Source organism: Canis aureus, chromosome 21 (genome assembly GCF_053574225.1).
Source record: "Canis aureus isolate CA01 chromosome 21, VMU_Caureus_v.1.0, whole genome shotgun sequence".
Classification (NCBI taxonomy): Eukaryota; Metazoa; Chordata; class Mammalia; order Carnivora; family Canidae; genus Canis; species Canis aureus.
This window is the reverse complement of record NC_135631.1, coordinates 39,874,197-39,889,108: the sequence shown is the minus strand read 5'-3', so window position 1 is coordinate 39,889,108 and position 14,912 is coordinate 39,874,197. Positions and strand designations below refer to the sequence as shown.

Genomic DNA, 14,912 nt, shown 5'->3' with positions numbered 1-14,912 from the left:
TGCTTATTCTGACATACATCTCCAACTCTCAGGTCAGAATTTCACCTGAATAAGGTATGTGAGATTTTATCCCAAAGGTTAGGGCATTCAGAAATGCTGAGTGTGTGCATGTGTGAGTGTGTGAGTGCATGTGTGCATGTGCAAGAGAGAGACAGACAGATAGCCCTGAGAGTAAACAGAAGGGCAATGTGGAGGGTTGGAGAAACAGATTTACTTTACATTCACCAAAGGCTGTCATTTAAACTTACTTCCAGAGGGCTTAATTTTAAAATGATAAATTCACAAACACATTTGACTGCACCCATTTCATCTCCCAAGATGATTTTAAAAGGAGGGAAAAAATCCCAGTGGCTCTCCTTTTATTACTGGTGCTGCTAGAAGAGAAGACTTGGAGACTATGCGTGGTTCATCTGAATCTCTAAATCCATAATAAACATGTTGGAATAGGCTTCCACGGAGCTGCTGGATCCCTCTTCCAGCCAGCAAAGAGCATTTTTACAAACTCTAGAGAATGCTTTAGTCCATCATTAAATTTTGCATACAATCAGTCTCCTGTACTGGTCACAATTTTCCTCTCCCTTCAGGTGTAGATGGGAGGTGGGAGTGAGTGCTAGGGCATTCTCTCCCTGCTTTCCGAGGTGGGCTGATCCAGGGCTCGTTGACCTTATTATTTTGATCATCAGCCTTGTCCTCCATTACACCACATTTAGTCCTCCCTGGAGGCCATTCTTTCTGCTTCCTTTGTCTCCCAAGGAACAGTACAAATCCATATAAAATGAAAAAGAGGAGTAATAATACCAATAGTAAAGGGCAGTAATAATGACTAGTGCAGCAAACATCAGGTTAAATGCATTCTACAGAGCAGGCTGCTGGGCATGCTCCTGGGAAACTGGGCCCATGTACCTGGGGCTTGAGGGTACAGTAATGCCACTGCCTTCCAAGAGGAGGTCAAGCCCCTGCCATTCTCTCAAGATCTCCAGGAGATGGAGCGTGGTGTATTTAATCCAGCCCATCTAGCTTGAGGAGCACAGCTTCCATTTCTTAGAGCCACCTTTCACATGCCACAAGGCACTGTGCTTTGGGTAGTTGTTGGAATAAATAGGTAGGACACGTGTGACCTCTTCTTACCCTTCACAAAAGGCTGACTAGAGTCCATTTGTTTCTGGTCTGATTTTTTAAGATCTTCGTATTCAGTTTACTGCTGTGCATTCATGTCCTCCCTTGGAGATCTTGGCCTCCAGTCATTTCTTTTAAATATTTACTGGGATAATTTTTTTTCTCAGCTATTGTTGGTTTGGGGATGTTATTATTGAAATGCGTGGCTTAATATTTGAAAGCTATGTAAAATCATGTTGTAATGGACTTAATGTATGTAATGAGAAGTAGTTCAGGGATCATGCTTATAGAGGTTTTGAATTAAATTATAATGTATTTTTAGATGGTCTCTATTTGGTACCCAGAGCTAGGGGCACTTTAACTAAAGAAGAACCAGTAGTTGAACACTCTATGTTGATGAAATTCTGCAGCAAATAAACTCAGTTTATTTCATTTTTAGAGTAATATGTTTGTTCCTCAGGCCATTTAATCTGTTCTGCATTCAAAAGGCAAACAAGTTTCTGTTCATAAGGCAAAAATGTGGCAACATTTTTTTAATATTGACAATATTAGTTCTGCTGGTATTTTTCAAAATATATAAAAATAAGAAACTCTGCAATCATTGCACTATCACTAATACTTAATCTCAACATTTTTGCTATTTGCTGTCTTTTGATGTTTGTCCTCCTGAAAAAGATGGTAACATCATTTCGTATATTATATAATATGTTTCTTTTCTGCACATATTAAAGGCCTTTTATATAAAATAGTAATGGAATATGCTTGAAATGATCAAAATTTAATGGCCCATAGAGCGTTTGTAGGCTAGAGGCTTTAGGATGAAATGCAACAGCATTAAATGTTGAAATTTATTTTCTTCCAGACTTTCATCTTACAGTGATTTTCTGCAAGGATGGTATTAGGATCTTGTTGGGAACAGTTAATAGAAGCTCTAATAGATAATAACTGACTCTGTAATTAGTCATTTCAAGACAGAGGTACTCTCTGAGCCACTGATAAGAATTGAATTGTGTCGCTACATCATGTTTTCATTCTGCTGTCACAGCCCAGCAATCCATATTCATAGACTCCTGGAGCTGAGCTCATTGCCAATTTAACACAGATGTGGGAGCGATATGCACAACCTCCTCAGCCTTTTGATCCCTTCTTATTTCTTATTTGAGGAAATGGCCGACTAACTTCAGAGTGAGGATAAGGCATAAGGTGTCTTAGTGACAAAATCATTGGAAGATTAATTTGGTATGTACATAAAATATGTGTTGTGTGTATATATTCACACATAAAGTACACATGTGCGAAAGAAACACTATTATGGTTAAATGTAAAATTCCATCAAAATGTTCTCAGACATTTCTGGTTTTTGAGTACCATGTTAAAATACTGTACAGATTTTCAGGTTTTGTGTCCTTTCAGGAGAAACCTTCATTTTCATAGACCTCTATGAGTAATGCTGGTTCTTTTTTCTCTGTAATATGATATGCTAGATATCACAATTTTAATTTCATCAGCTATACTACATTCTCAGTTATATTTCATTTTATTTTAATGTTATTTTATGTTGTAACCAGTGTTTCTATAGAGTTGAATTCAATAAATGTTGATTAAGCTCCTCCTCCAAGCCAAGTTCTGTGGAAGGTGGAGAACTATCAAGTGTTCCACAGTTTATGAGAGCAGTGGGGTCACTGAGCGGGGAGAGGTGGCCTTCCCAGGAGATCAGAAGAGACTTTGTGAGAGAGATGGCATTTGGGTCTGTGCCTGAAGAATGGGGAGGATTTTAACCAGAGGAAACAGGGAAAGTCATTCTAGGTGAGGACTCCCTGTATAGAAAGACAAGGAGACAGGGAAGTAATGAATAGGTTCTAGTTTAACTGGGTCAAAGGGTATTTTTTGCTGAAAGAGGGAAATTTGACTGGAGAATGGTTATGATCAAACCTGTAGGTCTTTGAAACCACACTGAAGACAGGATTCTAATCTATAGGCGATAGGAAGCTAAAGATATTTGTTGAACAAAGAAATGATGTGATCTGAAAAAGACACATTTGCTTCCTGTTTATTGGTAATCATATATATGCTTTATTTTTCCTCTAAAATCTACTGGTAAGTCCAAAATTCTACTTGCAATCCATAATGTTGATATTGCTTTTATTCCTTTATGATTAAAGTAGCTAGTTCTTTGTACAGCATTTTAACGCAAAAATATAAAATATATAAAAATTGACTCTAAGAAAATAGTCTTTTGGGGAAGGGTTTTATAAATTTATGATAAACATTTGTGAAACCATAAAAGAAGTAGGTAATAGGGCAGATTGCTGTGTCTAAGTAGGTGCTTACCTATTTAATTTTTTTAAAAATTTTTTTTTTATTTATGGTAGTCACAGAGAGAGAGAGAGAGAGAGGCAGAGACACAGGCAGAGGGAGAAGCAGGCTCCATGCACCAGGAGCCCGACGTGGGATTCGATCCCGGGTCTCCAGGATCGCGCCCTGGGCCAAAGGCAGGCGCTAAACCGCTGCGCCACCCAGGGATCCCTGCTTACCTATTTAAAATCATTAAAACATTTGATGATTTGATATAAACCTTTGGTATCCAAAATGGATCACTGGTGGGTGCTATCTTATGATGGTGATATATTCCAATTTTTATAAAATAACTGGAATTGATAGGATATCAGATAGAATTTATGAGCATTTGCTAATAGGGGAACTAGTTCTAAATATCTTTTTTTTTTTTTTTTTTGCTTTTCTAGCTAATGAAATCCAATTTATAGTTCTAATATAGTTCCTGGCTCATAGAAGGTTTAATGTATATCTATATCTGTACACATATATATAGCAATATACATATATTTCCATATATATTGCTTAGTTCTTAAAGTCTGAATATATTATGTACTTTCTCCTGCATTTTACTGTTTGGGTTACATTTGCCCATCTTAAGTGCATTTGTAGTATGTGTAAATATAATAAACTTCCTTTTCCTTTTAAAATAGGATTTTTTTCTGAAACAAAAATTTTTAAAGATATTTATTTATTTTGAGAGAAACAGAGAAAGCACGAACAGAGAGAGGGAGAAGCAAACTCCCCACTGGACAGGGAGTCCAATGTGGAGCTCAGTCCCAGGACCCTGCAGTCATGACTTGAGCTGAAGGCAGATGCTTAACTGACTGAGCCACCCAGGCATCCCTGAAACAAATTTTTTTATATAAATTTATTTTTTATTGGTGTTCAATTTGCCAACATATAGAATAACACCCAGTGCTCATCCCATCAAGTGCCCCCCTCAGTGCCTGTCACCCAGTCACACCCACCCCCCCCACCCACCTCCCCTTCCGTCACTCCTAGTTTGCCCTGAAACAAAATTTGAAAGACGAGCACAACAAAATTTTAAAGACTAGCACCTAGATTCAGCAATTATTCATATTATATAATAAATTTCTTTTAAAGTGAATTGATACTTGCTAAATATTATTTGTTTTCCATCTTGTTACTATTAATTACAGCACATGGCTCATAATCTTGGAAAGAGAAAGAAGGGTTTGCCTATTAACTGGGCTAGTTTGGTATCAATTAGATACAGGTAGACCTAATAGTTGTTCATCTTAAAGGTAGTTCAGATCTAAAAAATTTTCCCCTGTCCAAATTTATATCTTAACTGAAACTTCTACTTAGGCAAAGGTAGTTTCATAAAATATTTTTAGAGGAAAACATTTGCAAATGACATTAGCTTTACAAAAACTTTAAATTATGTTGTGGGGCTATAACATTTTGAACCAGCAACTTAAAAAATATGAAAGTTGTAAATTTTCCTTCTAGTTCATGTATATATTAGCATAATTTTACATTCAGCAATACGAGCTTCAATTTTTTTTCTCTCATGAGCCTCGTTTGTACTGTGTATATGGTAAACTTAAAAAAAAATTCATCATAGATCACTCTTCTGCTTTCAAGAAGATTATTTCAGTTGCCTGGATGGCAGCAGTTTGTGGATGTAACTGATGAGCTAGGATTGGAGAAGGTCAGATAGTGCTTGAAGGGTGAGTCCCACGGGAATTAGAGGAACGAAAGTCAAGTCAGGACACATAGGAAGGATACAGGCTAGTGCACACTGGGGGTCAGATGAAACTTGATAGAAAGCAACCAGGAAAAATATCAGAGGATAATGTAATTATTAGGTGTGAAAAATCGAACTGGCAGTGACTGATGATGCAGAATCACCCAGTAAGGGACAGCGAGCCAGAGCAGCCTCCGTGCCTCAATTACTTGTTTCTGTAGGGTTTTTGTTTGTTGGTCTAGGAAACCCTAAACAGACTCCTCAGAGGCTGCAGGTAGAGACAAGTGGAAGCATTTGATGAAAGGGAAAATGAAGGACAAAGAGATGTGTATTCCTGACATAGTTTCAAAGTTGGAGTGCCTTGGTGTAGAACAATCGGCCTCTTGCTCAGATTGTTCATGTGTTCACTGCTGGTGCTCTCGTCAGTAGAAACATGCAGGATGCAGTCATTCTGAAGTTTCCTGCAAGCTATCAGGGCATCCAAACTGTGTCAGATGTTTTTTCAAATGCAGAAATTGGACCCGTCGTCTTCTGGAGTAAAAGGGAACATGGTGATTGGAAAGCTATGTCTCATAGCCAATAAGAGTCTGGGCAACATTTCCTCTTTCTTAAGAAAAAAGAACTGATTACCAGTTCACATATGGATTATGCATTACATCTGTTTAAAGAAGGAGAAGGAATGCTTGTCAAGACAGCAGTTTTTCAAATGCTAAATATCATTTCTTTTCCCCCTGGAAAATAATTTTAAACTCCCAACTCTAGCAAATAGATGATATTCAATTAGTTTCTAATAGGGAACTCTTCCTTTAGGTAATTTGTGTAAACATATAGCCTGTAAGGATGTATGATGAATGTAAGGTGATCTGCCTTTTTTTGTTTTTACAAATGTCTTCGATTGATCTCTTGGCCTCTGCACTTATCATTTTACACTCTGAAAACATTTTAAATATATGAATAGCCGACTTTTCTGTCTTTTTTTTTCCATGTGGCTTTTCCAAGTGGGATTCATTTGACATATAAAGTCAAGGATTCACGACATACTTTTCCTCTGGAAACAAGTTGAAGATAAGACAACCTTGTGCTATTTTTGTATGAATGAGTTATTAATTAATAAATATTCCAATAAATATTTATTAAACACCCAGTAAATGTCAGGAGTTATTCCAAATGCTTGACATGTACTACTGAACAAAACACTTAAGATATTTGCCTTGATGGAGTTCACATTCTACAGAATGAGAATTGACAATAAACATAATAAAAAACCATTGTGAGTGAATGTATGAGTATAATATGCTGGAAGGTCGTAATTACCTGATAATCTGAAGGAGGAGAGTCCAAGGCAGAAGAATGTGTTGGTGCAAAGACTGGGCAACAAGGAGGCTAGTGTGCCTGGAGTGGGGTGAGCCAGGGGGAGAGCTGAAGGAGATGAGGACAGAGAGGAAATGGAAGCAGGTCACATAGGACTTTGTAGGCCACTGGGAAGACTTTGACATTAACCTAGCAGGGAAGTTGTAAGCAGAGGAATGACATGATCCAATGCATATTCTAAAGAATTCCTCTGACTCTTACACTGAGAATAGACTCTAGAGAGAGGAGGTACAACCAGGAAGACCAGACTGAGGTCTAATGCAGTAAACCATGTAAGAGATGATGGCAGCTTAGAATAGGGTAGTAAGTGGTCAGATTCTGGATATGTTCTGAAGGCAGAGCCGACAGGATTTACTGATGGGCTCAATGCCAAGTATGGGAGAAGGGGACTCCAAAGTTGACTCAGCAGGAAAGATGGAGCTGCCAACAACTGATTTGGTGAAGGCTGTAGGAGAATCAGGTTTGAAGGATGAGGTGGGCATTCAGTTTTGGTTATATTAAGGCTGAGATGTCTCTTGAACATCCAAGTGGGGATGGGATGTTGAGCAGCATCTTGATATATATCTGGGGAATATATAAAGATGTATAGAGATCTGGACAGGAAACTGAAATTTGGGAGTAGTCAGTTTATGTATAGCATTTTAAAGCCAAGAGACTCTAAGAATAAATTTTTTTCTCAGTAATTCAATTTTGTTTTCTAAGATACTCAGTATTTAGAAGTGATTTGTCCACCTAGCCACAAGGTTACCAAATAATCAGTATTCATCTCACTACTACTAGGAATAGAACCAAGCAGGGAAAACGCTTGCTCAATCTGACACTGCACATTATTGTTGGTAATAAGTTCCAATCCTCTTATTTTTTTGGATGTTTTCACTAGACCTCGCTGTTTCAGCACCCAAGAATCTATGTAAAGAAAAGAATTGCTCTGAAGCAGGCATTGTGGTATGTGGAGGCATTAAGATCAAAATTTGCGTCATCCTCTGGGTCTGGAGAGGCACTTGTGGCAGATGAGGGCAGGCCTAGCAAGGGATTAATAGCCTCAGTGGACATCTGAAAGGTACAGCAGATGTTAGTTGTGCTCAATACCCAGTGATTCCCAGGCCATGCAGGCAGCTTTCTAAGTGTGCATGTCCCAGATATTGAAATATCACTAGATATGTATAAGCTATCAAGTGGAATTTATCAGTTGTCATGGTAGACCCAGCAGAGCTTTTGTTTTGCTGGGAGATGCAGAGCTGTTTGAGACCAGAGCTGACTAGCTGACAGCAGTGGAGGAATGGCCAAGAGCTGTCACATATGGTCCTCCTCTTTTTTAGCCCTTTCTCCAAGAGTGTTTAGCCTCTGTTTTAAATTAACACTCAGCAGAATATCTTTTGGAAGAGAGGGCAAATTAATAACAAGCTCAGATGCCACTTATCCTTAGCCTGCTGAGGTCACAGTGGAGACCTGATGTAGACTGTGGTTGGAAGTGAAGTGTAGTGGATGAGGAAGCTCGATGGACAATCAGGCAGGCAGCAGGACTCAGATGTGGGCAGCCCAGTGATCGGCTATGTCTTCAGCCAACGTCAGGAGTTCTGTACAGGACTCCAGTTCTCCAGAAGGAAAGCAAGGCAGAGCTTCACAGTGAAACACTGCGGACTGGGTCTGGTTTGCTGGAAGGGCAGCCTGAGACACTGCATTACAGTCCAGTGGCTAGTATAGCGAATTTAACAGAAAACAACTTAATTCTAAACCCCACTGGATGGGGACGTAGAAGCCGTTTAGCCACTTTTTACCTCGGCCAAGATGACTCATCGAACCGATGGGTGGAGGCAGTGGTAAAATCAACTGGGGGAATCTGGGGTAGACAAGACAGGGGGCTGATGAGTAGGGTGTAATTCCATAAATGGGGAAACTGAGACTCTAAGAGATGAAATGGTTTTGCTCAAGAACGGATAGTAGCAGATGAGTACCTGATTCCCAGATCTTGTCCCTTCCCCAGCCTGGTGCTGCATCCACCGTGTCCTGGCCAACCTTAGTCCCCTTCCTCTCTAATACCAGTGACACTGAGTCCTGCAGCTTTTACTTTCCTTTTCTTCAAATACTCCTCGTGCATGTGAATAACCTGGGAAATAGGTAATTAAACAAGGGTTTGCCCATGTCACTTGGCTTCTGTAAGATGTGGGGCATGGGGGAGGGGGCAGTGTGCAGGTGGAGAGAACATGAGAGATGGCCAGGTAATCAGCATCAAACATGTTTAGATGATGTCATATGGTCCTGACCAAGTTCTGAATTGCTCTGTGCCACAAATTCCTCATTTGTATCTCAGGAACAGTAACAGTACCCCTTTTATAGAAATGTTTTGATAATGAAATAATACATAGTAACTACTTAGCTCAGTGCCCAGCAGAGTGTTTTACATGCTGGCAGTCAAAATATTAGCTATCATTAAAGGATGTGAAGGTGATTTACTCCAATATCCAATGCCACTGTGAGGGTAGCAAGATGTCAGGCCATTCTATTGATCTATGAATCTTGTTTTACGCTTTATAATATGAGTATTTCAAACCATTCAGCTCTATTCACTGGATTTCCTGGAGTTTAATTTAAACATTCTCATCAAAGTTAATGTGACTCTGGCCATTCCCCTTACTGCCACCAAGCATGATAATAGTCTTGCACTGTGCACTACCAGAGTAATATTACCTTTTCCTGGCGGCTTCCTACAAATGGCATCATCTTAATATTGTAAAACCGATGCAGGAGAAAAGGTTATGTCAAGGAGGAAATTATAATCATTATTTTAGGGTGGTGAGCAAGATAAAATTTTAAGAAGCCAAACCTGAGTGGCATACAGATACATTGTATTTGACCCTTTTTTTCCCCAGGAACATCCTGATTTTCTGGTTATGAAACCATTTGGACTCCTCTTGCAGACTTTGTTCTGAAACTTAAAGCATGCAGTGGTCTTCCTTTTTTGTTCTCAAAAGGAAAAAGGCTAACCGTCTTCATGCAAATTAGTCTGCTTTTGTTGAAAAACTTCAGGGGATTCATCTATGAAATGTAGATGCAATAAGAAATACAGTGCATCTTATTGTTCTTCCAGCCGATGTAAGATTGTAAGATTGTTTCCCACAGTATGGAATACTTAAAAAAAAAAAAAAAGTGTTTAATCACAATGCCAAAACTCCAGCAATGCCTTTGACTGCCTTCAGGGGTGGTGGTGGAGGTGGGGAAGCTAACTATTCAATACTACATTATTTTCCGATGATTTTGCATATAGCTGGGGAACGTGTAAATGAATGCAGAGAAATCTGATGTACTAAATTTAGGACTAACAATTACAGATTTTGGAGTTCTGAGCTTCTTTTTGCTCCTCAGTAATTCCAAATATAAAGAAAACAGTAACTACTAATAGTATAAAAATAATTTTTTAATAATGAGTAAAAATTGTTTTGACAATGTTGAACTCTTTAGGAATGTATCTCTGTACTCTGTATTAATTGGGGTTTCTTTTCTTTTTCCCTCCCTGTATTTCAGTGACAATTTCAACGAGTACCTTCTTTGATGGCTTGCTGGTGACAGGACTATACACATCTACAAGCGTTCAGGCTTCACAGAGCATTGGAGGTTCCAATGCGTTTGGATTTGGTAAGCTTTCCTGACATAAAAAATCAATAATAGTCAGTGTTTAAACAGTTATAGGCCTTATTTTTTTTAAACATCCGTTTTAAAAGTATCAGACATTGATGACTTCAGAGAAACTAACCTGAAGTGATTTTTGTGTTGTTTGTTTGAAGTTAGGTTAGGTGAATTGAAATGTCATGTGAATGTACAGCCAACCACAAGCCTGGTGTGGCAGTCTTTCCATCCCTCCCCATCTACTGCTACTATTATACTTGTGGGTCTTGTGGGTTCAAGTAAATCTCTGTGTTCTGACATTTAGGTTGCTGGAATTGGCATTCTGTTTGATGCCCATGCAATTAGTTCATAACCTTTTTTTTAAGTTTTATTATTATTTTTTAAAATAAATGTACCCCCAACATGGGGCTTGAGCTCATGACCCTGAGATAGAGTCGCACGTTCTGCTGACTGAGCCAGCAGGTGCCCCTCAATAAACTGTTTTTTTAATAAACAGTTCTTAGGATCCTGGGTTAAGTGCAAAGTATCATGTTAAGTTTGGCAAGTAAGCATTGTACAAAGTGGAAGATAGTAATGATTGTTGAAATGATTGAAATCCGTAAGTATTCATGAAAAGAATGTGTTTTAATATTTAGAACACTTCTATGGAGTCCTTGTCCTTTCATCAGAGACCTGGCAGGTTACTTATATGGGGAGACAGAAGGCTGCAGGATCATCACCGAGCCCAGAGAATTCTCAATTTGGAAATCCCTAGTTTACCCATTATGCGGTAAACATGCCAAGCTGGAATTAAATAGTCCCTTTTCAGCATCAAAAATGCAAATTTAATATATCCGTTTATGTAAGACATGAAATCACTGATCTTACTCTGAAATTGGAAAACTGCACAAGACTCCCTACACTGATATGAAAAAGATAGAATTGCGTTATCAGAGGCAGCCATGTGTTCAGCATTTTATCTTTTCTGGGGTATTTATTAAATAGATAATTTGTATCTACTTTTGATATATGAAAGGCATCTCCTCTGCGCCAAGTCCTAGCAGTAGCTCTGCCCAGGTGACTCACTGATTGATGTCAGAGCAGTACTGGTGATGTCCCATTGTCACTCTGCTGGCCCAATAGGACACTCACCGCCTCAGGGCTTAACAGAACCTGGAAGTCATTTAATCATCACGTTAAATTATTTGACCCTGAGAATTTGCCCTATTTTTAAAAGATCTCAGGTAAGCTTGTACAATGTGTTGATAACTACTTCTAAGTTCTAATCCTCAAGAAAAAAAATCTTAGGTCCCCAAATTTGGCTTATTTAGCCCCATCCTTTTTGTGCGCTGCAGAGGTGAAAGGTCAATTTACAGTCCTGTATCTTTACACAATATATATGATATGCTGCCTGTTACGTTACAACAGGACTCATAAGCAGGGTTGCCGGATTTCACAAGTAAAAATTTACAGGACATCTGGTTAAATTCGACTTTTAGATAAACCATCTTTGAGTCAAAGAATACAATATTTGGGATAAGGCATTCTGGGTTTTACCTCAGCCCAGTTAAATCAAAACCTCTGGGAGTGGGGTGTGGGCATCCATTGTTCTTAATGTCATTTGGGTTGCTGGGTTGAAAGAACTGATCATCCAGGGCTGAGAATTGCTGTACTGGGTTAGTACAGGTTTGGCAGCGGCAGCAGCATCTGGAATCTGATTACAGCATCCCAGGCTTGTCTCTAGACTCAGTGAGTGAGATACTCTGGGGGTGAGACCCAGTGACCACTTTCTAAGAAGCACTCCAGGTGATTTAGATACACACTCAAGTTAGAGAACTACTCTTCGTTAATTAAATAGGAGAGACCGACATTATTTAAATGACCATATAAATACATAATTGCAAACCTTGCTAGAAGCAAGCTTGCAGAAGTACTGAGTACAGGGAAACAGTATGCCAGGGAAACTCCATCTAGTCTGGAGTGAATGGGATCAAGTTAAGAGAAGCTTTCCTCAGGAAGTAGGGTTGAGCTGAGATGTCAACTTAATTTCCTCATCTGTGAAGGGCATTGGTAAGGCACCTCCTTCATAAGATTCATGAGAATTAAAGGAGGTTATTTATGTGAAGCCCTAATAAGCACAGGAGAAACACTCTGTAAAACTTGGTATTCCAGAATTATCCTGATAACTAACGCAGTTGCTCACCCTGGTCCAGGACTTGTATGTACTTCCTTTGAGGGGCAAAAAGCAGTTCTTGGGAGAATTAATCTGGGATTTGTAGATCAGATGATTTGAGGGGACTCGGCTAAATGAAATAATTATCACTTGCCAATATAGAGGCTTTAAATGAAAAAAAAAATCATGAAAAATCCTAAGTACATTGTAAACACATTTTGAAAGGACACATAAAATGCAAGTGTCATATTGCTTCTGTTTTTAGCTAGTAAGCCAAACAAAAACTAAAAATGCAATTGTTGGGGATCCCTGGGTGGCTCAGTGGTTTAGCGCCTGCCTTTGGCCCAGGGCATGGTCCTGGAGTCCCGGGATCAAGTCCCATGTCAGGCTCCCTGCAGGGAGCCTGCTTCTCCCTCTGCCTGTGTCTCTGCCCCCTCCCCCTTAGGAATAAATAAATAAAATCTTAAAAAAAATAAAAATGCAATTGTTGGAAGTTATTATTTTTTTTAAAGATTTTTTTTGAGAGCGAGCGGGCAAGGGGAGGGGCAGAGGGAGAGGAAAGAGAGACTCTCTAGCAGACTCCCCACTGAATGCAGAGCCCTGACTTGGGGGGCTCAAGCCACTGAGCCACCAAGGTGCCCCGATTGTTAGGAGTTATTTGAGACATTTGGGCTTTGAGACATTCTCTGTAGTGACTTTGAAAGCTGTAAAAAAGGCAGTTTCACTTGAATGAGAATGTTTTTTGATTATCTTAAATTGTACCTAGTCTTCCCATCACTATTAACCCTGTATCATTAGGTTGTTGGTCTGAAGAGGCTTCAAAAACATGAAGTCCATTCATGGTGGTTTGATTTCTGTAACCACAGCTCAGGTCTCCTACCAGTATAGGACATAATTTTTATATGGGTGGGTAGATAAGTGAGATCTTTTGTAAGTTCCAGTGATATCCAAATAATTTTATGTGGACTTAGATGATAGCGGTACATTACCTTAAAAAGAAAATTGTTATACACCTCAATATTATTAAACAGACTTAATTTTTGTAAGTGATGTTTTTGAATAGAGAGCAGATAAAATGTCTTTAGATAAATGGTCACTTTAGAAAACTAAAGCACAATAATTTTTTGGTGTTTGATTTAAGTTTGACGTATTTTTTCCAACTTAAGAAAATGAAGATTTGAGTGGGGTGCACTTAAGAAAGGAGAAGAAACTCTTACAGAAGGTAAATTGGAAAAAAAATTGCTGCTTTTTGGTAGTTTAGTAGTTATATTATTAGGATCAGGCTGAAAAAAATGTAGCATTCTTTGATCTAGAACAAAAGAGTTATTGAATATGTAATCTGTCATTAGGCTCTGACTTGATTGATGGAATGTTAAGCAAACTTGGTTTGTTTGGCATTTTCCCAACATACCATAGGATTAGTGTGTGATATATTTAACTAGCTGTGTTAAATAAGACAAAGTAAAACATAAAGTTGAGTCTAAAAAAGTACTTCTGAAAGTTTTTTCCTTTTATAGTTAATTTTAATTGTACTAATTACATGAAAGTTACAGCCGCTCTCCTTTAAATATAAAATGTGTGTGTGACTAGCCAAAATAAGGCTATAATTATTCTTAAGATACTGTTGTATAAATGTAATTCCACTAACATAACTACAGCCTTTTATGCAAAACCAGAATTCTTTAAAATGCATGCCTCACTGACCAAAAATAGACAAATGCCTAATAACCAGAAATACATTAAAACAATAGCTTTGCAAAAGATGACTGTATGCCAGCAATGCATGATTTGAAATACCTCATTTTGCTTGTCAATATAAGAAAACATGCAGCTCTAGGGAAGAGTGATGTTTAATTATGGATATCTCTTTGTGCATCCCAGAAGAAAAAAAAAATGCTTCCTCTTGTCTTTGGCATTGAATTCCAGCTCAATCATGTAAATCTTCAAGGCTCTTTGTGGTCGCTCAATGAAGGGCTATTTGAATATCCTTTCATACAAAATTATTCTTTTTCCAGAGGCTGAAATGCATTTTACTCAATATTTAGTATTCTGGCTCTAAAAGCATTTTACTCAATTTTTGGTATTCTGGCTCTAAAACCGGAGAACTGGGTTTGCAGGTCTGATGAGTAGCAGCCACACTTCAAATTGTTAGACCTTGCATAAATTAAACGTTTGTGCTTTGCCATTGCTAAATCATTGTGCTCAGCTAGTACATGAGCCATTTTAACAGTTTTTCATGTAAACTTTTGTAATTTTCTATGTATTTCCTTTTTCTATAATGAGGCATTCTAGAGCCAGTCATTTGATAAATAACAAAATTCTTAAAATGGCAAGATTTGATAAAATCCAAGTTTGGGGAGAAAATAGGGTGAATAGATCCAAGATTTTTTCTTTTTAATTTTTTTCTCTTAAACATTCAGTCAATCATGGCATTTTTTAAAAAAATATTTTATTTATTTGAGACAGCACAAGCAAGGGGAGTAGCAGAGGGAGAGGGAGAAACAGGTTAGCTGTTGAGCAGGGAATTTGATGCCCATCCAGCTGGATCCCAGGACCCTGACATCATGACCTGAGCTGAAGGCAGATGCTTAACCGACTGAG

At 38.5% G+C, this 14,912-nt stretch overlaps 1 protein-coding gene across 2 annotated transcripts in view; it reads left to right on the top strand.

Moving 5' to 3' along the window:
- The window catches only part of RELN (reelin), a 498,583-nt gene that overhangs the window by 61,508 nt on the left and 422,163 nt on the right, over positions 1-14,912 (top strand). For both annotated transcript variants that reach the window (XR_013360335.1, XM_077863957.1), the window contains exon 2: positions 10,058-10,168. Coding sequence is in view for 1 of the 2 variants with exons in the window: in XM_077863957.1 (XP_077720083.1) it covers positions 10,058-10,168 (111 nt within the window). In the remaining variant the exon portion in view is untranslated. The remainder of the gene's footprint in view (positions 1-10,057; positions 10,169-14,912) is intronic.